At 41.9% G+C, this 27,134-nt stretch overlaps 1 protein-coding gene across 1 annotated transcript in view; it reads left to right on the plus strand.

Annotated features, from left to right (window-relative positions):
• dph1 (diphthamide biosynthesis 1) overlaps window positions 1–27,134 on the plus strand; it is a 62,307-nt gene that overhangs the window by 22,901 nt on the left and 12,272 nt on the right. Inside the window, exons 4-8 of the mRNA XM_037083526.1 lie at window positions 13,669–13,790; window positions 18,479–18,633; window positions 21,384–21,505; window positions 24,384–24,452; window positions 25,185–25,341. Of these exons, the coding sequence (XP_036939421.1) occupies window positions 13,669–13,790; window positions 18,479–18,633; window positions 21,384–21,505; window positions 24,384–24,452; window positions 25,185–25,341 (625 nt within the window). The remainder of the gene's footprint in view (window positions 1–13,668; window positions 13,791–18,478; window positions 18,634–21,383; window positions 21,506–24,383; window positions 24,453–25,184; window positions 25,342–27,134) is intronic.

Raw genomic sequence — 27,134 nt, forward strand, 5'->3', positions numbered from 1 at the left:
CTTTATACCTAAACTAACCAACTCAAAGGAAGAGAGGGTTATTCTGGAAAAAGATTGTTGATTTTTGAGTCTTCCCAAGTCATCAAATATTGATGCTTTGGGTCAGTATTCAGTCTGAATTCTAACCCAAATCTTTCATTTAAGTTTTTTAAGTCCTTTAAGATTCCCCTACCTTTAATAGGTCTAGTGCCAATAACCCCCAAAATGATATTCCATGTGGTTAGTGTTGTTCGCTTTGGTTAAGTTCAGGTAACAATACTACTTGGTTAAGTTTTTTTTTTTTGTAATGTGGTTGGTTTAAATTAGGTACATTAAATATCTTGTGGAAGTTATGAAAACTCAAAGTTGACTTTCCATTTCCATTTCCAGTAGTCCATTTATTTGTCACAACAAAAATTCATTCAAAGCAGAGCTCCACCAAACAGCCTGCAACCGTTGCAGAAGGTTATCTGATGTGTCAGCGTTTCCCCTATATGCATTCTGCTACTGGATTTTCAGTGCCGCCTCTGCAAAATAAAAAGCAACATGATTTTTGTAGGTTTGATACCACGGGCGAATGGCGAATTTACGTTGCACACAGTGAAAGCAGTACACCCTAAATTATATGGAAATCGATTATTATTGTCATTACTGCTATTTGTATAATTTGTACAAGTCACTGTTTACATTGAATGACTGAAGTCCTCATCATCCTATTCAAATCCTGCAACAGGTGACTTATCGAACCAGAGTGAAGTTAGTATCAGGTTGGATATTTGGCGGATATTCACTCGGGTCCAGCCACGACTTTACTGAGGTTCGCCCGGTGTGAGCAGCAGGAGGACTGTTAGCTCACCTCCCAGAGCCTCGCACTGAATTGCTGGAAACTGATTTATGGAACATCATTAAATTACTTTGCATAAATATATTAGTGCAAAATAATTGCAGTTTTTTTGATATTTCCATGTCATGTGACCCAGTGACTCCAAACTAGCAGCAGATTGTGTTAGTAAACTGGATGAATGAGACACACCTATTGTTATTGTATTTCAGTGCTTTCTCTATTTTATATTAATATTAATATGTAGAAATTATTTTTACAGATTTCTACATTTGTACATTTTTTTTCTCAATACCTTCCATGTCATGTGGCCCACTGACTTCTTAAACAGATTCTGTTTCCATAGAAAATCTGTAATGATAAAGAAAATAATGGTAAAAAAGTTCTCTAATGCTCAACATATTTTTAAGCAGCAATGTCAACTTCTACGCTATTTCGTCTCATGTCTTAGATTCTGATTCTGAAATTCTGGAAATGAGTTGTTTTTTTTTAAAATCTCACCAGTAGTCACCAGTTAAAGGGTTACATTAAGAAAAAAACCTGATTGGGTCATCCTTCGTTTGTATGAACCATCTGTTCACTCCACCTACTTTATCTGTTTTGCTCTTAAATTTCACTTGACTTATTCCTTTGCTCCTGTCATAATAACTACAGCCACTAGAGGCCACCACCCTATAATAAACATAAATATGGTTTGTACTAAGCTGCTTCCAAAGATGCACTCCTTGCTGAATTTGTATTTGGAGTAGAACATGTTGTCTTTTATATTTTCTGTTATATTTACAGAGAGCAAGCTAACAGGTTAGATTGCTTGTAGGGCAAACCCAGCAGCAAACAGTTTATATATCGCACATACTCAATCTTCTTATCATCATAAGAGTTACGAGCAGGACTACAGAAAATGCACAAAACTGTCCTCATGACTACCCCAGGCAGTTCTATCAGGGCAAGTAATGGTCACCTCCTCGCAATAACTTGACACTGATGCTTCCTCAGGTGAATTTGATCAAAGTAACAAGTAGTGCTAAAGTGAATCAGCTGCACCTATGTCCCTCTGCAGCTGGCAGACAAAGGCCTGGACGATGACCACAGAGATAGCTGCCAGTTCTATCTTTTCTAATCACATCTCATCTAGGGGGACATCATGTCCAGGCAGACTGGAAATCCTGATAGGTGCTGACACTGTGTAATACGATATCTTGGCAGATAGCACCTTGGAAATTGCCTGAGCTGTCATGAAAATACAATTGATTCCCTCTAGAGATACAGTAAGAAAAAAAAAAAGGTCACTTTGATTGTAACTTGGACAAGAATACGGCCAGATGGAGGTTGTGAGTTTTTTATTCTTTATGTCTGGCCTTTGACCTCCAAATAGAATGTCACAAAAGATAGTAATGAGAGCACTTCGAGGGGGGCAGTAGATGCTGATTCTGTGTGTTATCTGCGGCTGAGAACTTCCAATTTATGAAGAAATAATATATACACAGTTCCCTCTTCTTGGCAGTGTGTAGAGGAGATGGGCAAGGCTTTGTGCTGAAGGTTGCAATCCCTCTCTTCCCCTCTGTTCTGTCTCCAAGCACCCAGACCGGCCATAATCGCTCTCATTTTGGATGCCACAGTCTCAGGCACATGTCCATGTAATCGCGGGCACAGAGAGCCATGTAATATTATGCACAGCCTGGAAAGAACGTATTGAAAGAATATTACATGTGCTTTTAAAATGTCCTTTTCAGTAACTCCGCTGACATTGCTCTGGCAGATGAAGAACGTAAATTGGATGAGCACAATGCACAAATTTCAAAGAATAAGAACAATAAAAAAAAAAACCTATGAGAGCATAATTTGATGTTCTGCTTTATATGAACATTGAGAGCTGCAGTTTAGTGGTCATGAAACATCATTGAGTGTTGTGAACCCGGCACAATGTCTGCATATAAAAAGACATTGTTCTATTATAAAAACATGAACACAGCCTTTGTCATATTTCTTTCATATTGTGTTCACAGCGATTATTCAGAATTGAAGTACTTCCTATAAAGAGAAGAGGAGAATGAACAGCAGCTAATATGAGAATGTCCTTTTTCGTTAGAGGATAAATGAAGGACAACTCAATCACCGGGAACCCACCTCGATTCATCAAGCATTGAGAAAAGTGCTAATGAGTAGGCGTTCCTCAAAAATTAAAGGAGAGATGTAATGATAGACGGCCGCTCAGAGAAATTATGACAAGGAGCATAAGAAGAGGGGGAAGGAGTCAAAAAGCTTGAGAAAATGAAGTAAGAGGAGAGACGCCGTGAAATGACTGGTGGGAGCAGAGTGACGGACGATGGAGGGACGATGGAGGGACGCCTTAGGGACGAGCGAGAGACGGATTAGATGGATGTGACCTCATCAATCAATACAAGAAAAGGTTTTAAGAATCGTTATTTTTCAGAGTTGACTTTTATGTCATGCGGATTGGAGCTAAAGAGGCAGTAGTGTAATGTGTTTGATTGATATTGTATTCCAAACTGGAATGAGCACATGCAGCATGTACAGTAAACTGTTTCTTTGCACGGGGGAGGCTTGGATGTAAATCGTTTAAAGCGTATATCTTTCAGGCTAATCTGTAAATTGTGCTCGATTAATCTCGAGGGCCCTCAACATATGTTTTCTTAATCAGCTTGGTACTCTGAGTGATAGCATCCTACATAAGCAGTTATTTACACATGGGAGCTTTCTGTATCTCACTGGTTGGATGTGGTTGGGATGGAAAATGCACTTGAGTCAAACTGTGATGACTGTTGTTGATTTAAATGTTTTATCAGCAGCGTCAACCAGTCTGTTCAAACCACACATCTGTACACCAATCAGCCACAATATGAAAAAACACTGACAGGTGATTTATATATCATTGATCATCTCGTTGCAATGCAGTGTTCTGATGGGAAATCTTGGGCCTTGGCATTCATGTGCCGGACATGTGACACGCACCACCCATCCAAACTCAGCTCCAAGTACCCTTGGACCCTAATACTAACTCTGAGAAAAACCTGTTTTTACCTGAGGTCCTAAAAACTCCACTGTAGTCTCTATCTTTGTCTGTCTGGTGTTTGGTGCTGAGGACTGTGGGTTTTTATAACATTCTTGGTTAAAAAACAAACAAACAAACACATAAACAAAAAAAAAAACACCTGGCACGTGTGAACAAGTGAACAACCCCTTTTGCATCACACATGCCAATTTGATCAATTTAGGTTATAGACATACTGATTTTAGCTGCTTTTTCTTTAATTCTTACTTATGTAATCCTGAATATAATAATTAACAGTTCCTAAAAACAGTATTCACGTGTTGGCTTCCCTTGACCCCCCCAGATTAATTAACCCACGCAAGAGGAACATAAATGTTTCAGTAACCACATTTTTAAGGCTTTCTGTTTTTGTTGAGGCAAGATAGCACTTAATACACCCATTATCTGTCCTCTCTGGTTCCTTATCCTCAATCCTGTCTTTACACCCCCACAGATCTGATAACCAGTGTGTCAAACTAGATTTAGCTTTCTGTATTTTTTTTTTGAGAGATTAGATCTGTTTCTAGTTGTAGGCCTCGCCCTGAGTTTTCACCTCCTAGAGCACCATCGGCAAAGCTACCGTCACTTGTAATAACTGTTGCCATATCATCATTGTGTTTTTGTTTAGTAAATTGGATTGCAGCTCTTTTAAGCACGCTCTGCTATGCTGCGCAGTTCACAGCTCTATCTTGATAATGCTGTAGGCTTTTCCGTAATGACCCGTGGCTCAGGCTTTTGAATAAATGCCATGACAAATAGATGAGATACACTCACAGAAATAGCAGTAATGATCTTGTTTTTCGGGGAGTTAAAGGATTATCTAATGGCATTACTAAAAACATCTGTCCAAGCATCAACCCCGTGCTCGCCGCCTCACGTCTATCTGTTTACTCACTGCTGGCAGATGTTCAATGACTGCTGTTAGACGGTCATATTTTACATTAGGGGGTTTGTCTCCAGATTGTTCCTTGTTGAAGGCAGACAGCCGCAGACTCCTGTGTCAATATGACAATGAAATATAATGAAATAGGCGGGGAGAGACACTGAGGTGGAAGAGATACACAAGGAAGGGAGGGAGTAGGGATCATTTAATCCTGCTGCCCAGTGCCCCATGCCAGATGTATTTTTGGAGGGGAGCGCTTTGTCAGGATATTTTCTATGTTATATGTGCAGAAAGCAGATTATAGATATCAGATTTGCTAATATTACAAACCCACAGCGAACGGCTCATCTGTCTTATGCAGTCTGTCCTCCACTACTCATCCACATCACCCCTCTCTCACCTTCTCTGTCTCTCTGTACCTGACTTTTTGGACATCTCTCTCATGGCCTTGTGTAGTAAACACTTGTTATGGTCCTTCTGTCCCATCTTCCAACTTCGGTGTCCTCTCTCTTCCACCGGACTTAAGTTGTGCTTCTTTCTCCCTGATATTTGATGTTTTCACCCTCAGTTACCTTAACTGAACTCATGTGTGCAGGAAATGATGATGGTCCGTATCTACTGAGCTAGCTGGCCACTTTTGGGTGAATCCTCTTTTCCCGGGCCAGTCTGCTCTGCCCCGTGCCAAAGCCCACTCACAGACACACAATGGCCTGATGTGGGCTGAGGTCTAAAATGTAATGGAATAAAAGATGAGCCATGGCCAGATGTAGGAATTAATTCACACATGTATTTGCATACAGGGGGAGGTTAGTTTGTGTCTGTATGTGTGTGTGTGTGTGTGTGTGTGTGTGTGTGTGTGCGCGTGTGTGTGTGTGTGTGTGTGTGTGTGTGTGTGTGTGTGTGTGTGTGTGTGTGTGTGTGTGTGCAGAAACGTGCCACATATGCTCATTTGAGCTGTCTGCCCGAAGCGTATCAGTGGCAACTGTGCAAGAGCAGTGCTGCTGCACCTGTACCCACCTTGCTGACCTGCTTGTCACTTTGTTTCCTATGAGACCGGTCTGCTACCTCAGCTATTATTAGACCTCAGATGTAAAAATCTGCCTGGCAGCGCAGTCAAATGGAGTGTGCTGCAACCTTCTTCTTCGCCTGCTAGGAGAGACAGTAAGAATACAGGCTGTACTTTATGGAGTAAGAATAGTGCCGAAGGTCCAGTGTAATCCGTCCTTTCTTTTTTATCCACCGGGGTCAGTCAAGGTACATCACATTGGAGCACATTCGCTTAGAGCATTCCTTTTTGAATGTCGACTTGCTGATTCTCAAAAAAAAACGATAAACCGCTTCCTTCTCCTCGTTTAATCCCGCTACTCATTTACATTCTCTTGCTTCACAGTGATTCACTCATTCACATCATTCAAATGTGTGCACACAAACACACACAAAGGCGGTTTAAGTCTAGTTCTGCCTGTGCATAATTGCTCACAGCTGTTCTGTTTTTCCTACATGCTCAAACTATGTTCAAACTCCCACTGTTGTGTCTTTTTCTGTGTTGTTCTTCTGTTACCTGAACTATTTACTGTGCCATAATGGAAGTAAAGTTATAGCAAAGTTAAAAATGAATGTTGGATACACTTATCAACCGAAAGGTCACTCAGATTCTTTCGTTCTTTGACTTGTTTTCCGAAGGACACCTCTACCTGATATAAATGTCTATACAAGGGCAAGTGAGTGCAGTATAAAGACCTTGAATCGCTTAAGAGGGATTCAGTTAAGACCCTCATATGTTCTGTTCCACAGTTAAAAGCCATTTTATTGAGATGGCAGTGGCAGAGAAGATTCTTTGAAGAAGAGCCAACTGTCTAAGAGTGGCTCTGTGGATCTTTTGGAAACTTTTGACACTCCCCATTATATCATAAATAGGCACCGGAGCAGTTAAAGGGATCATCTGACTGTGCCCACACAAGTTTGGCAGATCAGATTCTTTCCATTTGAAGAGATCGTGTCTTCATGCCATGCTGCGTTCAAGAGGGAAAGCAGAAGTGAACTGAGATTCTAAATGAGTGCCTCCTAGCACACTAGGTGAAGCTGTCAAAGAATTCTGCAACAACTTTTGGCTTATTTATAAAAAAGACAGTAAAGGTAATAGCTGCATCAGTGCTGGTTTGGTAATATGTACATGGAGAGAGGCCATCATGATAATGAATGATCGTATGATTTATGCATCAACTGGTATTGGCTGATCATTGATTACAAAACATTAAATCATATTAACTTGAATTAAAGAAAACCTTGTTCACAAAACCAAGATGTTGGCAAACTGGTGACAATGGAAAAACTCTGACCATACTGTCACATACAGTGTGTATACACAATCACATAAACATACACAATCAGTCACAACATTAAGACCGCTGACAGGTGAAGTCAATGACATTGATTGTCTAGATCAACGATCAAATACACAACCCAGAACTTGGCTCCTGGAATTCATGTGGATGCTACTTTAAAAGTACCTCCTATCCAACACTGTTGCAGACCAAGCACACTCTTTCATGGTTATGGCCCCCCCAGCAGGACCGTGGGCCCTGCAGCACTACAAAAACTGCACAGAAAACCATCTGGGGTATGTGACAAAGAGCTCAACATGGCGAACTTGCCTCCAAATTCTAAAAACCAAATCACATCAACTATCCGTGGGCTGTGCTGGACCAAGTCCAATCCATGGAGGCCCCAGTGTTGATTGGACTTGGCTCTGACTCATTGAGGCATAGAAACAGGTCCTCTGGGGGTGTCCTGTGGTGTCTGGCACCAAGGTGTTGGCGGCAGATACTTATTGCAAGGTGGGCCTGTGAGGATCAGACTTGTTACTTCATGTTCAATGGAGGCTCAATCAGAATGGGATCTGGGAAATTTTGAGGCCAGGTTGACGCCTTGAGCTCTTTATCATGTTCCTTGAGCCATTCCTGAGCAGATCTTGTGCTATGGCAGGGAGCTTTGTCCTGCCAGGGCGGACACTGCCACCTGGGAGTGCCATTACCATGAGGGGATGTTCTTTTTAGCAGTGTACGGGTGGTTGATACATGTCAAGTAGTATCCACATGAATGCCAGAAACCAAGGTTTCCTAGCAGAACATTGCATTGTAACATGATATTTAGGTCTTGTGTCAGTGGTTTTAATGTTGTGACGGGTCAGTTTTAGGATTTTCTTAAATTATAATATTATTTTGTAAATGTTAATGCGTGTACAGTAAAGTTAACCACCCTGTTAATAGCTGCAAATTAACTATGATGTGAGGAAGATCCTGAAATCTTCAGTTGTGCTCTACAGATTTTTTTCTTAGTTATTTACTGAATTGAATTCTATACAAAGTGTAATTTACTGTATATTAATGTCTTTGTGTGGAAACCACATAACTCAGAGAAACACATGGTAAAACTGTGCATTGTTGAAATGCACAATGTCCATCTGAGCCTTCACTGAGTGATAGGCTAGATAGATTTCCCATCCATCAAGGTCAACATATTCACAATCCTGCTTGGCAATTTAGAGTAACAAAACCATTTGTTTGTGTTTGGAGAAAGAGAGAAAGTCAGAGTCCCTGGATGAAACCCAGGCACCCACCGGGAGTACATGCAAGCTTCCAATACAGAAGGGCTTTGGCTGAAGATTAAAGCCAAAACTGTCTTTTGTGAGAGGACAGTGCTAACTACCCAGCGATTCTGCTGCCAGAGTAACATATGGTTTGTTGCTGGTATTCCCCATCATAACTTTACATCGTTAGGCTCAATCAGATGGCAAAAGCTCATTTTGTACCATGAAAATTGCCATTGGACAGTGATGCCACAAAAGAAGTGACATTTACTTTTGATCCCAAAGAATTGCAAAAACTTAAAAACCATGGAATGCTTGGAAAATCTCGAATTATTTTCTCAGCTATGTCGCACTTGGCTAGCAAAGATACTGCGGAACAAATTAAATCACATCAGTGGGGGAAATAAGGAAACATGCAAATGGGCAAATTGGATGAGCCCACCTGATGATGGCAGATAACTGTGAAAAGTTCACTTGTTGCCATTTTTTTCTTTTTCTTTTTTTTTTTTTTTTTTTATGTCTCACTGGCTTGTTGACCATCCGCACACTTGCCAAGCAGATGCATAAATGCATGACAATCAGCACTAATGCAGCTTATGAGAGCCTGTTATTCTTCTTAAATGGGCTTGATTGCACTCAGCACATCAGGACAATGAAGCATCATAAGAGTCATAAGAGGTTTTGTTTTTTACCTCTGCCTCCTTCACATTAGCAGACCGGTAGGGAAAAAAACGGAGGTCACAAAGTCAAGCAGTAACATATTCACTTCATTCGGTGTTGCTCTTTAGATAGGCACTTAACCCCCCTTCCGGTACAGTGAAGATGGAGTGGGAGACACGAAAACACAAGTATTTGAGAAAGCCTAAGCATAATGCACATTGTAGTGCTGTTAAATGCTGACAAAATATATGTTTGACTCAATATTGACGTGATTGACGTGTGAGAGTGTTTTGAATATGCCTATTATTTGTGTTTTCCCCACAACGTTTAATCTAAATTGAGACTGAAGTTTGAGAAAACAGTGTTGTTGATACAGTGAAGTCAAGCAGGTAGACTGATTAACTGTTCAAACAATTTAGCAGAGCAATGACAATTATTTAGAGGACAATCCAGACATACAAAAAGTTTGCTGACAGCCAGTGAAATCGCAGGGTGGATGGGGGGTCTTTGATTACTTGTTTGTGTTTTATCCGGTGCCAGTGAGTCTTTGCTTTTTATTTTTCAGCATGTGGCCGGTTTTATTATAGCTGACACTTTGGAGGATAAGTTCACCCACGAAGAAGTTAAGTTTTTGTCATAATCTCCCCATCCCCCGGGCGATGGAAAATCCGATGTGGAAAGTCATTTCTGGGGCTTCGCAGCAAAACAGCATTGTCGCATTTCTCCTAAACAAGTGAAGTAGATGGGGACTGGTTTTGAAATGTACAGCTGGCTCTGCATAATCCAAGTCCCCAGAAGCCTCAAAATCCCAAATCAATTTGAAAAGATGTTTACACCCCTTTTTTTAAGCCAAAATCTTCACTGTTGCTGCTAAGCTAAAAGTGTAACTCGCATCCCCTCTGAAGTGGGGCCGCCACAGACTTGGACTCACACTGCTCATGCCAGACAAGCAGTATGGAGCCATTTTATGTTTTTTTTTTCTCGTATGTTTTAAAACAAGTCCCAATCTACAGAACGCTGTTTTGTTGTGAAGCTCCAGAAATATTTCGTGGACAATGAAACCTCACCTGACTTTCCAGGGTCATGGAGGTAAATAGATAACAATAAATTTTCAGTCATGGGTGACATTATCCTTTCCGCTACAGTCAAACAAATCATGGCAACTGTCTATAAATTATGGAGCCTATCAAAGTATCTAATAAGGTGCATTTACAAATTTTAACCTGTCTGGCACATTGGCATCATTGCTTTTGAGCACATCTTTATATGCCTGCATCAGAGCTTTCAAATTTTGAGGAATCTTTTTAAGTGTGATATTGAGAATGTATAAAAACCACGGCTGTATAAACTGTGGACTGACATTATATTTGACACCCTCCAGGTATGAACAATTTAAATATCTCAATGTGTGAGGCGCTGTTGCTTAAAACCCAGACAGCCCATTTTCCCTGAATAAAGAACGCTCCTTCAAACACACAAGTGGATATTTACATCCAGAGAATGCATCATTTATCCTTTTTGTTCCGCCAGCCCATAAATAATACAACTTTGAAATGTTCGGAATTGCATATGTAAGTTTTATTTATGCAGTCCTTGCATATGAGGTAGTCCATGTAAGAGCCTGTTTAAACTTTAATGCTTTCTCAAACCGAGGAGTAAAACGGAGTGTCAAAGTGAAAATTACCTCCAACTTCCCACAACACTGAAACCTTAATACACCTCAGTTATTCAGACACATAGTGGATTCCTTTTAGTTCAATTCAGTCTAGTAATTTTCATCAGCAGATGAGTGTAATCTGCGAAGGAGCGGCTCCGTGGGTGCTAATAGGACGGCTCGGAGACGGGAGAAGTTTTTCATTCTCTTTGTCTGCCGCAGCATCTCTGAGCTGTAAGACTCCGTTGCCAACAAGTTCCTCTTTTATGCTGGCATCAGAAGAAATTTCCTGTCAAAGTCGGAAAAGTATATCATCTCCAGAGGACGGGAGCAGAAAGATTAATCTGCTTTCATGCCTTTGCTGCAACACTAATGGAGATGAGTGAGATGTTATTGGTATAAAACATACCAGCTACTGAACCTGTTTATGAGCAGTGAAACTGTCAGCTGGCACTTGATCCACAGTGTGCACATGTACTGTATATATATATATATGTGTGTGTGTGTGTAATAAATATATATATATATATATATATATATATATATATATATATATATATATAAAATATAATATGCAGTCTGCTCCTACACTTGTATTTGCAACCCACACCAGCACAGTGGTTTTTATAACAAAGATCCCAATCAGTTGGCAATTTCTCACACATATTGAGCCGTATGCTAAAGAGCTAATTAACAAGGGCTGTTATGGAGTTCAGAAGCTTCCCTGACATCTTAATTAGATCTTAATAACATTTCAGTTGCAATGGCTGAACAGAGTATCCAAAGATTTGGGAAAACCAGTGCTGACACACAGAAGGAAACAGGGAAAAGGGACTGATGCTGGAGTCGAGCACAAGCAGGAGGAAGAGGAGAGGCATAAATGGACTTGAGGAGGCTTTGGAGGACATTCGTGCTTCATACATATCCACCAGTCATATAGTTCGTCCTGTGTGAGATAACGAGAGTCAGAAACCGGATTTGATTAGCACTGATACAGTTTTCACTCAAACGTTCTTTCATTCTATCTTCCCATCTTCCCTGTTTTCCTCCCCCCCATTGGGATCAGGGACTATATGCTGCCCGGTAATTACTCTGCCCATGTCCCAGTAGCACGTCACGTCTCTGATGGGCCTCTTAATCAGATTCTTAGCATTTATTACCATGAAATTTCAGTGTACTCGCTCAGGAAATGACTAGAATATGCGCTGCACTGCCAATGGAGATAACGTGATAATGGTATTTCTGGCAGATAGATTGCTGATTAGATTCAATAATCTTCTGGTAGTGCTGTGTTTTGCATTGTAGATGGTTCTGCGTGGTCTTCAGTGGATTGCAGGGGATCGTCTCTCTCTTTTTTACTTGTGGGCAGGCTGTGTATTTTTAGCAGTGAGGTTGGTGCACGTTTATGCCACTCTAAAAAAAGTCTGCCGACTGTGATGACATTACAGCGGGCTGCAGTGAATGGGCAAACTAGCGCTTGAGTTAACAGAACTCAAACTGGCCATGTGATTATATGATTTTTAGTAATCCCGTAATTACGACGCTGCCGTCGGCCGCTTGCACACGCTTACACCGCGCAGAGACGCCAAGAGAATCATCACCTTGACAAGAGAGGGGATAATTGATTCAAATCTTCGAAGGCAAATATTTGTTTACCAGATGAGTCGCTCTCGCCGTGTTTTCCTGGGCTCAGCTGGCTTGCGCCGCCCTTCACTCGAGAGCAGCCATTAGAGTAAAGGGGACAGGGAAATAGGGGGAGAGAGAGAGTGAAAAAGAGATAGAAAGAGAGACGGCAACACAGAAAACTCTGGGACAATGATGAGGGGCCCAGAGAGAACAAACCAGAGATTACATCAGAGAAAATGAGGGAGGAAAGGCTAAATAGAAACTTTGTCTGAAGCCTCTGCGAGGAGCAGAGCGAGGAATAAACAGAGCGAGTGGATGTGGGTTGAAAGATTGGGCAGCAGGAGACACATTACTAAGAGTCTGTTGGTTGCTACAGATGCTGTTCTGTGTGCAGCCATGTCTGTTTATCACTTCCCTCCTCTCCCCGAGCCCTCTGTCTCATCTCTATTCTACCCCTTCTGTCTAGCCTAAATCTGTCAGAATACAGCCACAAATACCTGGGAAAAAACTACCATTTACAACCACCCCCTCGTCTACCCATCTCCCCTCCGCTGCAGCGCCTCAAGCTTCTGCTCATTTGGGCTTCGTCCCTGTAACTTTCAGCTTTTATTCATTTTACTTAGCCTTTATGGGTTTACTTAGCATTTTATTCCCCCATAAAGGACGATAAAAGAAGGAGCTTGTTTTTCGGTAGTGCGGTCTGCAATTCATTCCAACAGATCTGGGTCCACAGATGCCTGTGTAATTTGGCACTTTCCCTCTCAAGGAGGCCATGATTTTTGTTCTATTACAGCCGCAAAGTGGAACATCAGGCCCAAGTGGTCTGTGCTATGCGCTGTAACCTACTTGTGGCATAAAGCATCTAGTCTGAATAGTTTTTCTGCCAATGCTACAAACACTTACTGTTGCTGAGGCAGTTTCTGCTCTTCCAGGCAGATGTGCAGTGGATCCGGTCCATAGATAGACTAACAACGGCCCCCAGAATTTCTAATCTGCTAATGTGTACCGGTCCGAACCCTCATCTCCTGCTTTTTCTTCCCTTTGTGTACCCTCCTGTCCGTGGCCAGGCTGACTGGTGACCTATAACCCTCCTCTGGCAGGGCTTTAACTACCTGACGGCTTGTGCCACACTTGGGTCTTTGGCTGCCAGTCATGAGGAGCAAAAGAATAGGAGTGTGTTACCTTAATACGCTGTGAGTCACTCATTGACTGACAACACTATTGGATACTATATAGTGTACTCTATCTGGAGTAAGTGGATAGCAATTGATCTTATTCAGCTCCTCTCATAATCACACTGTGCCCGGGATGCTATGTGTATTGATCGCCATGGTAAGGATTGTGACGACGTGCTGATTAGTGTCTCCATGTGTTTAAACCCAAGGTTCACGGAGGCGGATACCATCGTGATGGGGGACGTGACGTACGGGGCCTGCTGCGTGGACGACTTCACCGCCCGAGCCCTGGGAGCCGATTTCATGGTGCACTACGGCCACAGCTGTCTCAGTGAGTGTCCTCACCTGCCTGCGTGCATGGGTTAGGGTTAGGGTTATGCTTCTGATTCCCTTTGCATGCAGATTACACCATATGAGGAAGAGAGCAAGCATCAACGACTCCCACCTGAACACACTGTGCTGCAGGGGAGAGAAGTCAGAGCACAGACCAACAGACGGAGCTATCGATTTGTGGAAAACGTAACCAGCCCAGCTGTAGTACGGAAGGCACATCAGACCTTTGGAGCCCGGACATCACATTTAGCCTGCAGATCAATGGGGAACATGCATTAGAGCCGTCCTTTGAAAAGCTCATGAAGTTCTTGAGGACCTTCACCAATGCCCTCGCTGTCTGTCTCTTGCAGAACATGGAAGGAAATGCTAAATCAATAGTTTTGATATATTCCTGCCAGAACAACCGCACCTCTCCCAAATACCAGAGATGACCAGCAGAATGTTAATCCACTGAAAAGCTCTCCCTGTGTCGGTTTGTACTTTTTTGTGTTTGTGAGTTTGTTTGTGTTTGTGTGAACGTTATTTGTGGAGTTATAATACGAGTGCATGCATGTGGTTATATGTGCACACATTCCCATTTACAACCCCGAAAAAAAATGAACAAAGGCAGAGATAAATACACCAAAAATCAATTCTTTTTGAGTTGTGAAGTTCAGATCAGATAATTTATGGAGGAGGTTTTCATAGAAATGGACCAAACTTCAGATTTTCAGAGAGTCTTTGTGTAAGTGTGCCAGTGCATATGCGATTTTGACCTTCATCACTCAATCACTGGGACATCATCTGCACTGTTTCTTGAAATGTCAGAAACCTGTGGGAGATTAAAGACAGTGTTCTGACTGATTCATAGAGAAACTGTCCATCCCGCCTTCCTTTATTCCCCTTTTATTTCCTCTGCAGTAATTTTGAGTAATGGTGCCATCTCAGCTTTTGTCAGAATAATGGATGGACAATATGGACAACATCATAAAAAAAAATTTGTATAATATTTATAATATAGAAAACATATTTTTGTATGTTTAAAAGTTATAACAATATTTGCTGCAATGAGCCATGGAGATTTTATTTAACCTCAGTGAGGTTTTAAGCACTTTTCTAGCTGAATATCAGACCAGTCCAAACAAAAAAAAAAAACAAAATCCACAGAGATAAAAAGGGAAATGATAAGAGAGTGGGTGGGCAAAAGAGAGAGCGAGGAAACAAAAGGCAACTTTCTTTGTGGTTATTTACCAAAATGGAAAAAGCACCTGAAGAGGAATGAAGCTGGCAAGAGATGACAACCTTGCTCGGGTAATGCCAGGCCAGCTGCCATAGCTGTGAGTGTTACTGGAGTTCTGTCCACATCATAAACAGGTGCTCACTATTTCGGTTGAATGACTCATATTAGAGGAGCTTTGTGAAGCAAAACTTACCTGAGGCACCAACTTCAGTTTGCGCTTGTGTTATTTATGTGGAACAGCGTGACACCCGGGGTTGACTAACAGGCCAGTTAACACTTCCCATCCATAAACATGTGTCCTACCCAGTAATATGCGGTGGGCTCCGAGGCTGTCCTCTTTTAAAACTATTCCTTTTACATGTGCCTTTCAGGAATCTTGTCTGCCAATATTAATTTCTTTCACTGGTTTCAGTTACGGCTACAAAATTAATCCAAACTTTATCCAAAACCAAAAATGGCCAATTGCAATATCCAAATTCAGTGTGAGCTGCAATTTCATGATAAAGGTGAAATATGTAAAAAGACAGCATTATGATAAAATACTGTAGTGCTGCAGAGATGCCCTGGCCTACAAATCTTGTTCTCCAGATGTGAAAACACATGATTGTTTGGTACAGACCACAATAACTGTCACATCCTCATTATTATAATACTTTTTTTCAGGGAAAATGAAAATTTTGATTCAAACAATCGAAAGATTGTGCATCCCTAGTTTCCCCACATATCTTTTTTTTTTTTTATCGGTCAGTTATTCATCTTAATTATTTATATTTAAGCTTATGGTCAGAGGGGTTTTTAACATTTATTATTTAGGTGTTTGATTTATTTATATTTCTCTAATGTTTTAAATTTAACATTGTTTTGCTTTACACCATCCACATAGTTTTGTCGCTGCAGCCTCGGCAGTAGCCCACGCTCTCTGTAGCTCATTGTGTTTCCACCTGGAATGCGATGTGCCATGTAAATAACATTCTTTTTTGATTACTTGTTTATTATGAGATATTTGTAACATTTTTTATTCCACAGCACACATTACACCCTGTGAAACGACTCGCTAGCTGCATTAACACAACAAGCCTGCAAGTCACATTTCTAATTTATTGCCCAGATTATTATTGTTATTTATGGCTGCCCTCTGCTCCCCTCTGCACACCTTGAAATTATTGCAGTGTGTGATATAATGGTCAGTAATTTGCCACAAGAAGTTAATGGCCCATCTAATGAAAACTCTTTGTGTTTTTTAGTTCTTTATGCTTTGACGAGGAAGATGCAGTTTAGATCTTTACTAACAGTTTTCCATAATGTAAGCCAATAAAAATAAATAAACAACAACAAGAAAAAAAGATGTTGACCCAAAACGCTAAAAACTTTAGTTTATGTTACCTAGCCTTATACATGTTATATAAGCAGCTCATATTTCATTATTCTATACATAAACAAAACCAAAGTTTGAAAGGCTTTTCATAAACAAAATGGTCATACCAGCATTTCATATTAGCCCACCGCCTTACGATATGTAGATAGATAAGTCTGTTCTGAAAGATGTACGGCTCTGACGTGAATGGAAACCTCGCACTCGAGTTTGAAATTCAGGTAGAGCACTGTCACAGTTCACCAAACACTTGTAATTGATTTCTCATATCGTATAACAATGATAAATCCAAAAACAACAACAAACAATGGATGGCAGGACACATTGACATGCATCATGACCTGTTCCAGTGCTCTGTTTGCAAACCTCGGAGTGCGTTCAATCTAGTTTCTCTTATACTGGAAAAACTCCAAACATAATAATGGGGCTTACAGTCTTATTTTCACCCCCAGATCACCTCCATTACCACCGTCCTCTCAGACTTGCATCAGATTTTGCATTAGTGATGTAAACGTTCTGGTATACCTAAAGTCACACTGCCACAAATTGCGGACAGATGCTTTCAGGACTATATGTTTAAGGTGCCAAATGAGTTCTGTATTATTCATACACCTGTCTACATGCACAATATAGCACGGAACTGCTAGTGCATATTGATCGGTAAACAAGCCATTTGTGAACAAGCCAGTGTGACATTATGTCCAACCTTTCCCAAGTTGCGTTTGTGATGACTGTGCCGGGCATATTTGTTTACATGGGTGCAAATAAGCAGCTCTACTGATTGACCTCACAGCTATAAGGCACAGATGAATCAAACCACTGGTGGGTCAAGTGAGTTCTGTCCATCTCATTGACTGTGTCTCTAATTGCAGAGTCTAAGTGCTCTCAGGCTACCATGCTAATGTGAACACAGATCGATGTCACTTTTCTTTGCCCTTTACGTTTTGGGAGTGCCTCTAAACAAGCGACAGACAGCTGTAAACCTCAGTCTGGATTTTCTTGTACTCAGCTCCTCCAACCCCCCTTTTTAAGCCTCATGATATATTTAACTCCTTGGTTTCTCGCTCAACATGTGGCCCGCAGCGAAGCCTACCTTTTACTATCGCTACCCATCCCTCGCTGCACAGATGTGAGCCCATTCATCACTCCTGTTGCCAGTTAATTGACAGCCCACCCACCCCAGCCCCCCAACACACATCCGCACACTTACCACTGTATCCTATTACTTTTTTTTCACTCCTCTCTCGCACGCCCTATCTTTTGGAATTTATATAATACATCATTAAATCACATATCACCACCCCCATATCGAATTCCAGCAATTCCAAGCCTACTTTCAATGGAATTTCTCATTCCTCACTCCTGGTTTCCATCCCATCTGCCTTCAGTCCTTTGTAAAAAGGATCATCTTCTATATCTCCCAGTCCACCCTTCTCTGTTTTCTGCCCCGGTTGTCTAATTTTGCTCCCTTATCTCTCTCTCTGAATGTTGCTTTAATCTAGGCCATCAAGTGAGCTGCACCCGCTCATGAAACATTTGCACCATAATGGGCCATTAGCTTGATCATAACAAAAAAAAAAAAAAAAATAGTCCCCATGCTCTTGATCTGCAAATTAAATGTAACACAAGAGGAAGAATAATTATGATGATCAACGCAAACGATAATCCCTCTTCCTCAGCCGGTGCCCTTTCCCCCTTTTTTTCTTGGACTCTCTCCGACTTTTTTTTTTTTTTCGGCGTCTAACTCAGCACGTCTCTAGCTACCTCTCCCAGGCCCGGCTGCGTAGTAAATGGCCTGTGAAATTAATGGCATTAATAGTAATCGCATGTGTCCCTCTCCTTCCCTAAATAATTGAGGTCTTTGCATCAGTTCCTGCCGAAGATTCACGCTGAATGTGTTTCAGTTATAACACGCGGGCGCCCACTGCAAGCTATATAAGTGCACGTGCTGTGTTCCCATATAGCTGTATCACTGAACATGTGCAGCCTGTTAATGTTCGAGGCACCATCAATAGTGTATACACCATGGGCTTACCTGACATAACAGAGTGAATTATTCATCTGACTTTCTTTTTGTTTTCATCTATCCCTGCAGTTCCCATAGACTCCACAGCGGGTATTAAGATGCTATATGTGTTTGTGGACATCCAGATGGACAATGCACACTTCCTGGACACGGTCAAGTTCAACTTCTCCCCTGGACAGTCTCTGGCACTCGTCAGCACAATTCAGTTCGTGGCAGCACTGCAGGTGATTAAGCGCTGGGTCTGTCTGATTTTGTGTGGACGTGGGCGAGTCTGTTTTTGTGTCAGAGAGAGATGACGTACTGTGGATGGATCCTGTGTCTTTACCTGGATGTGTATTCCCCGTTTCACCCAACTATTTATGTTTTGTACAGTATAGAATCACACACACACACACACACACACACACACACACACACACACACACACACACACACATTCTGTACATTGTACAGTACATTTTTCTGGCCCTGGCTTTCATGAACAAGCTCTCACTGAACACTTAAGCTCAGTTCAAGTGTGGGTTTGAGAAACCCGACTGCAGTTATTTTGGATTTAAAAGGTGCGATGAACTCGGAAGGCCTCTCGGTTCAGCGTCGTGCTCATCTCTGCTCTTTATATAAGCAGTGGCAGCAGCTATAGTATTAAAGAACGTCCTCTTTTTATTTTTTTTGTTCAGACCAGCTCCTCTATAATGCGTTCTGCTGCTTTCATTTGTTGGACCAACACCACTCTTCACTAATGTAACCGCCGTTATTTTTAAACCACACTCTCTCTCTGTCTCTCTCTGTGGGTCATATTTTATATCGGGGTGTTTGAGTGCATCCATGTGTAGACGTGTGCATATGTCTTTGTGGTTTAAGTTGTGTACTGTATGCATGTGTGCCTCCATCTCACTCTTCATGTCTTATGGTGCGTAGGCTTGTTGAGGTCACACATTATGGGCGGGAGGTGCTGAGAGTTCAAGCATATTCCCCATGGACTGCTTAAATTAGCCTAAAATCATTCTATTTATCGTTCCACCTCCAGACACACTAACTGATTTTCTTTTTCTTTTTTTTGCTGTAACCGTTTGCCCTCTAATCTTCTCATTTTGCTTTGTATTCCTTTTTTAGAATTAGAGCACTCTTGTTAATGTAGCTATATTGTTATTGTGCCTCCCGCCCGCTGGCAACAGCTGTGGCGCTGTGTTTAAAAGGTTGTCCAGCCACTCATCCGTCCACCCATTCCATTCTTGGGAAGGAAGCCTTTGGGGAATTCATTTGTATTTGATATAAATGTCCACTATGACTCACTGATGACCTGATTAGATTTTGGTGGTCAAAGGTCAAGGTCACTGACCTTATCACCTCTCATTCTCTTGAACGCCATATCTCAAGAGCACATTGAGGGAATTTCTTTAAATGTGGCACAAATGTTCAGCATGACTCGATCGTGAACTGATTTGAATTTTAGATCACAGCGTCCTCACAAACCACAATTTCGACGAAAACTTAAGAGTTCATACGATAACTACCATAACACAAATGTCAAATTGGATAAAATAATGAAGCAATGACGATTGCTATCCAAAAGGTCAGAGGTTAAATGCAGAAATCTATGAAATCACAATATTCTGCTAAAAATTGTTCTGCCCATTTTTCGACACCACAGCTCAGCAGCAGCAACTTGACTGCTGCAGAGGCATACAACCGCAAGGCTGTAATTCCTTTTTATTTATTAGTGTGACATGCCTGGAGGTAGACAGTTTCTTTCTCTGCTTTGTAAAATCATGAATTCATACATTGAACCACAAGGGATCATATTGGGAGTTAAATCTCAGGGAGAATTAGTGTCATGTATGACCCATTCAAGATTACTTAAGAGGCACAAGATTACTTGCAGTGTAATCTTCTCCGACCTCTCTCATTTTTTGCGTCATTGCCTTCTGTCGAACCCCTCCATCTTTTCGCTTCTTTTCACTGTTGCATACATATTCATTTTCATTCATCTTCCATCTCAATTGCAACCATTTTCTGTGCCTTCGGTCTCTGTTGCCATCTAGTCTTTAATACAATGAAAAAAAAGCAGAGGAGCTTTTTTAAAGACACATATTTAGCATATAAATATTTCTCACTGCACAAATGCAGACAGTCAATGGCAACACAAACACAAAAAAAGGCTTGGATCAGCAGCTACTCTGGAGTCATTTCAAGCCTGGCGCATCAAGATGCTTATGAAAAAGCAGGAAGTGACAGCATATATAGTCATACCATAAACCTGAAATACAATAGTGGAACGCATTCACTGTTGATAAAAGGCCCTGTCTATGTGATCCTTTAATATGAACACATATTCAACACAACAACTGACATTGGGCATATTTGCTAATAAGACATGCTGAGACACATGATAATCTGGAGGGCCTCACGAGAATGGCTGGTGCAAATACCAACAGAAGAGGTTAGGCTGAGACGATAAGAGGTTAAAAAAAAGTTTAAAGGGAAGGAAAAGAGGCTAAGGACAGTTTAAGGTACAGAAGAAACGGTGAGGATGAGGCGACATTAGGTTAACCAAGGTAAGCATCTTGGGTTAAGCTTTCCATTTTTTTTTTTTAAATTTATGTCATTATTGACCAATTTTGGGAAGCCTTTTCCATTTCTTCCCATGGTTGTCTACTCTGGCCCTTTCTTTTTCTCTATCCCTCTCTTAAAACTTCATTTGATCTGCTGTTAAACAACATAAGAAGAAAAATGTTGCCATCCACACACTTTTTGCTTTTTACTTATTTATTAGTGTCTGTTTGTCAAACAACTAATGATGTGTATAAGTCATAAAAGACATCCAGTTGTTACTTCCAGACTCTACTTCATAGGTTAATACTTAGAGTCATTCCAAACCTGGTGCAACTCCAAATGTAAAGGAAAGGATTAAAAGTGAGCTGGTCAAAACATGTGAATCTCTAACTCTTTCCTTCTCCCTTCCTCCTTGCTGCAGGCTGTGAGCACAGCCCTCAAACCAGATTACGATGTGCTAGTCCCGCAGTGTCGCCCTCTGTCACCAGGTGAAATTTTGGGCTGCACCTCACCTCGCTTGGACCGCCATGTCAACGCCATCATGTAAGAAAACCTCCTTCCTCCTGTCTCCCTACCCCAGGGTCTCAGCCCAGCTCCTGTCCTTTCTTCCTGTTAGTTAGTAGAGATATCCAGGTACTTGAAGACATCTAGCCTTGACTCAGCCAGCACCCCACACTCCACCCCAGCTACCATAATTACCCCTGCCATTGCCATGCCTATCCATGTGACTCCAGGAATAATCAGTGTGACATCGCACCGGTCACACAAGACATAGCTCGCTGTGACAACTAGGTATGTCTGTGTGCCTCCGATCAGGCTTCTATTACATCCAGCCAGAAACAGCAAGATGCTGATCCAGAACGGCACGGCTAAAAATACCTTCACACTGTGCGAGGCATTGAATTGTGTAAAGCCAGGCAGCCACGGCCACTTTTGGCTGTTTCAGAAACCGACCACAATGCACCCACACGCTCCCCAATTTTCACGTGTTTTAAAGAATTTTTTTTCTTTAAACACAAAGCCCAACCCGGACTGCGGCGCGTCCAAGGTGAAAATTGTTAAAACTGTGCGACATGTCACCGTTTCACTTTAAATTTGCTTTCAGCTCGTGTACTTATTTTCTCCTTCACTTCCTCTAAATAAGAAAAAAAGATGATGAATCCGGTAGGGGGCTGCGTGTGTCCTAAAAGACTAGCGTTTTAGTGTTTTTTACATCAACATAAACGCTGTGCATGTGAGACCTGTCAAAGTGATGCTCATCCTCCCGGTACTGCAGGGAGGAGAGAGCGCTGGCAAACTAACAGATCAGGCAGCAAACAACACCTCCGCAGCCACTTTGTGTGTCTATACATCTCGTGCGCCTCTGCGGCAGTGAGAATCCTGTGCTTTGTGGTGCACAGTGAGATGAGGTAATTCCCCAGGTATAATTATGTCTAGGTGCTTCACCCGGTACATCTGATCCGCACACTTCTAGTGTTAGTCAATGCGATTAAAACCTTCCAGTGCATGAGATTAAAATGGCTACACAAGGACAAGCTTGGCTATATGCATAAGCCAGGCCCTGTGGGAACGAAGGCAGTGTGTGTGCATGCGCGTGTGTGTGTCTGTCTTAGTACATGTGAAAGAAGTGGAAGTGGAAGGGTTAGGGTGTGCTTCACCTGCTAATCCAATGTGCGTCATCTTAGTTGTGTGAGTTGGGGTGTCTGCAGGGGTGTGATGGGAGAGAGAATCGATTAGGCTGCATGAGAGTTGGTATACCTCCCTTTCCCTATCCTTCTGTCTCTCGTTCACACACACACACACACACACACACACACACACACACACACACACACTTTCAAAACACATGTTCAAGAAACAGATGTGCGCTGAGGTACGCGGTATCTCTCTTCCTCTCTGGTATACCATAACAAGGCCACCTACACCAAACCATGTGCATTTTTAATCATAAACCTAACTGGAAGAAATGTTTTATTGTGCTATGACAGCTGCATTCAAAGCTTAATTACTGAGTGACAGGTTCCCTCTATTAACAAGCTTCCCTTTTACCTCAATGAATTACTATTAAAGTATTGATTATCCACTATCTCCAGGAAACGCTGCACAGAACTCGCTCTGTTCAACAGTGCGTGGTTTTGTTCATCATTTTTTTGGCATATTTAACTTTCTGTCTTACATTAATTAGAAATGAGTCAGTGCTCCAAAAAAATGTTAGTTGTAATTGCATTTTACCTAAGCATTGAGCTCCTTTGAGCATAATGGAGAATGAATAGTGGTGTTTTAGTCCTTGACGCCTGTCTTGAAGCTTTAGAAATGGCTGGGCCTGTCTCATTTCTCTAATGAAGAAAAGTATTTTTAAAGCTGAAAAGTGCACTGAAACGAGCTCTATGAAAGGATCAGTCGACCATTTCAATCTGCTGTCTCTGCTGCAGCTGCCGTCCATATAGCAGTATGAAGATGGGAATGTGAAGATCAGGACAAAGACACATATGGTCGCATAGCATTAGTATTACAGGGAGAGCACTTTTACAAAGAACAATATAATATTGATGGCAGGACTGTGATCGAGCACACCAGCCTCTTAAAGCTAAAGAGAAGTGAGGACATCCACAGCTAAAGTGCAGCAGGCTCATTGTTGGGAACATAATTGAATGAGGGCCTTGGATGTTGCTCGGCAAAGAGAGAAACTCTGCCGGAGTTTGTTCTGTCTCGTCCTTCGCTATTATCTGTAACACACATGCAGGGTGACACAGACCTGCATGCTTACCCAGAAACACACACAGATTTAGAATGGCTTGGCTGGACATGTCTTCAGCCTGTACGGCCTTCCACCCACATCCTGTTCTGCACTGCTCTCAAAGCTGGCCAATTAGTGGGTTTAATTGCATGTCCTGTCTCAGTAGGCCTACTGAGACTGTACAGTAATGAGTAGGGGTTCTGACCTGAGCCCCCTCACACTATCAGCAGGATCTCTCTCAGCCTGACCTTGAGGGGGTGGGTGGGGTTACGTAAGACTGTTCTGCCTGAGCTTGTGCTTTCAGGCACCTTCATGCCTCTGTACTTATGGTTTGTGAACTCTCCCTCCACCCTGGCTCTGGTGAATCCCCAGCACCAGACCGTGGGTTAATTGGAAGGGCTTGAATTCTCTGTAAACAGCATGCTCCAATCGCTGGGGTCACGTTCTCGGACAGCAAAGACCCTCCACCCCAGCCTCGGGCCTTCTGCCTGGTAACATGTTGTTCTTCTATTAAAAGGCTGCAGAGAGGGATCTGATGAAAAAAGAGGGAGAGAGAGAAAGAAAGGGGAGATTAAGCCAATATTTATTGTTGTTGCACATTGAATTTCGATTGTCTGGAGCTAGTTTTCAATCCATAAATGTTTTTAACTTCAGCTCTTTTCTCTGATCTATGTTTTTCTACAGTTATCTGGGAGATGGAAGATTTCACCTGGAGTCAATCATGATCGCAAACCCAGATATTCCTGCCTACAGGTATTGTGGAACAAAATGGCATCAACTTGTTGTTAAATATTTTAATTTCTCTGTCATTAACATACCAACATCATCTCCAAAACGTTCATTATGGTCAATTAGCATTACTGCTCTAATATATTCACACGATTTGGGAGCAGCTGATTACATGTAAATGGGATAAAGTGACTGCAAAAGTTTGGCAATCTACCGAGGGAGTGAGCTGTTTTACAAACATTTATTTAAAAACATAATTAAAAATGACTTTCTCTGACAAGTGGTCACCTAAGATACTCAGAAGATTGTTAAATGTATAGAAAAGCTATGTTCTATTCAAAGAGTACCTTGCAGTCATAATCACTCATCTTGTTGCAGTGTCATGATAACATTTTGTAAGGATGAAGTTCTGTTTTGATGAGGGCTTGTTTGTATGCAAAGTAAAATTGTGTTGTCATAGACACATGCACTGCCGCACAGATCACAGGTCTCTCTCATAAACAAGATTCTAATCTCAAGTGAAGCCCTTGTACCGGGGAAAAGGAGATTAGATGCTCAAAAATACCTTCATTTTTCCTGAGATACACTAACTCCTGTCATACCTAATGGTTTTTCGTGATTGGATTTTTCCATGTTTTCTTGCATTTCCCGTCCTCAAGATAGACACCTGAACAAAAGATGGAAATGTGTTTTAATATGGTTTGTCTGTATATGTTTATGTACACATTCCCGTTGTCTGTCTATTTTTGTTCATAGGTATGATCCCTACAGTAAGGTGTTCACCAGGGAGTACTATGACCACGAGGCCATGCGCTCCTTGAGGCTCCAGGCTATTGACAAGGCTCGATCGGCCCAGAGATGGGGCCTGATCTTGGGCACGCTGGGCCGGCAGGGAAGCCCCAAAGTCCTGGAGGTTAGGCTGCATGCTCATTTCGACAGTCCACATGTCCTGAGGGCAAGTTGTGCAATGGCTTGTAATATTTATCAGTGTGAGTTTCTCTGGAAAGTGGTTTTGTGACATGAAGTACCAATAAGACTCTGGGAGCTTGTTATTTCACATTTAGGGTGATGCAGCCAAACAGTCATAGAACATCCTGTTCTTGATCCCGCTGTTCGCCTCAAGGTTGGCTGTTGTCTGTCACTGATAAAAATGTAATATTTTAAATTCTTTTATTGATTTGGCAACACAAAATGAGTGAATATAATAATCCTGGGACATTTACTGATAGATGCTTTGTCTGTGCACACTGATGCTGGTCCATTAGGTGCAGACAATTTAGTGAGAAACTAAGTTTCTCGACCGTGAAGTCCTCTCGGGTCACACCACACATACAGCTGCTCCGCCTGCTGTCTCCTGCCGCTGCCCATTCCATATTGTTCCTTTCATTCCTTTTCCCTCGTTGTACATGTTTTGTTGTTTGCCTTTGTTTACCAGCTTTGCCTTCTTCACATGATCATGTCAGTAATCAGTATGCATATGTATTTAGTATGGTAGAATGCACAGAACTCCACTTAAATGCTAGATTACAGGATTTTAAACCGCACCGCACCTAGGTTTCATCAGTCAGTAAATCTTCCCAGGCTTATATCGGTGCACTTCTCCTGTTTGTAAACATCCAGAATTGAAGGATTAGGTTAGCATTGATGCAAAAATGTCAACCAGAGCGAAAAGTTTCATTTCAGGGTTGCAGAAGAGGATGGATTAAAAAAGCGGATTTTAATAAAAAGACCCACCAGCTATCGCGTTGCCATCTGTCGAGATTAAGAAGTATATGTCAGATAACCTCTCAAGTATGGGGACAGAACTATCTCTGATAAGAGCGCAGTCGTTGAAATGTCTCATGATACTCCCAGTGACACTGGATATCAGCAACACTCATACCTTAATCTCACCAGAGGAACATTTATTGGATTTTTTTCACTTGGTTCAGCCTTCTGCCCCCCTGAATACCAACCTCAGTCCAAGTACCAAGGCCCAAAACTTCAAAGGCAGAGTCAGCGAGGGAGCAGGATACCTTGAACTAGCTAAAACAGTGTAATTTATTTATACTTCGTATGAGGCCTGGTGTCTAGGCCTGTGCCCAAGGGGCCTGATCCAGCTCCAGCTGAAGAGGGAAAGTGGGGCCAGCTCTCTGTGGGCCTTCTACTGCCCTCCAGGGTAAACTGCAAAATGTAAGGCAAAGCTTGTGGCCTTAGTATGCTCAACCCTTTCTTCAAGTTGAGCTCACCCCATCCACAGCACCAAAAGAACCAAATTCCTGGTTGGATTCTCCTTTTCCAGAGTTGACCAGGAAGTGTTATGGAAATGTTCCCCTTAATACTCACATGTGCTTTATGATTGTGCTGCTCAGGATGACATTGCGGCACTCACTCCTTCTCTAGGTGCACCCAAAGAGTGGAGAGATACCAGTTTGGTGACCTCAGGATTGCCCCTTTGTTGATGATGTAGTTCTGTTGACTGTCTACATCCTTTTGACTAAAGGGAACCAAGGGCTGGTGCTAGTGCTGGCTCGGCATTGGTTCAACCTGCGAACCTTTTAAGAACCATTTGCTTTTCCCTGGGCATGAGAGCCACCATAAAGTCGTGTCATTTAGACACTCTACATTGTGCTGGACATTTGTGAAGAGGGAGTTTGATAGGGGAGCGATCTGGTTACAGTCCCCTTTTATAGTTTTGACTTGGTAGAGATCTAATACTTCACTGTG

This window comes from Acanthopagrus latus, chromosome 2 (assembly GCF_904848185.1).
Source record: "Acanthopagrus latus isolate v.2019 chromosome 2, fAcaLat1.1, whole genome shotgun sequence".
NCBI classification, from domain to species: domain Eukaryota; kingdom Metazoa; phylum Chordata; class Actinopteri; order Spariformes; family Sparidae; genus Acanthopagrus; species Acanthopagrus latus.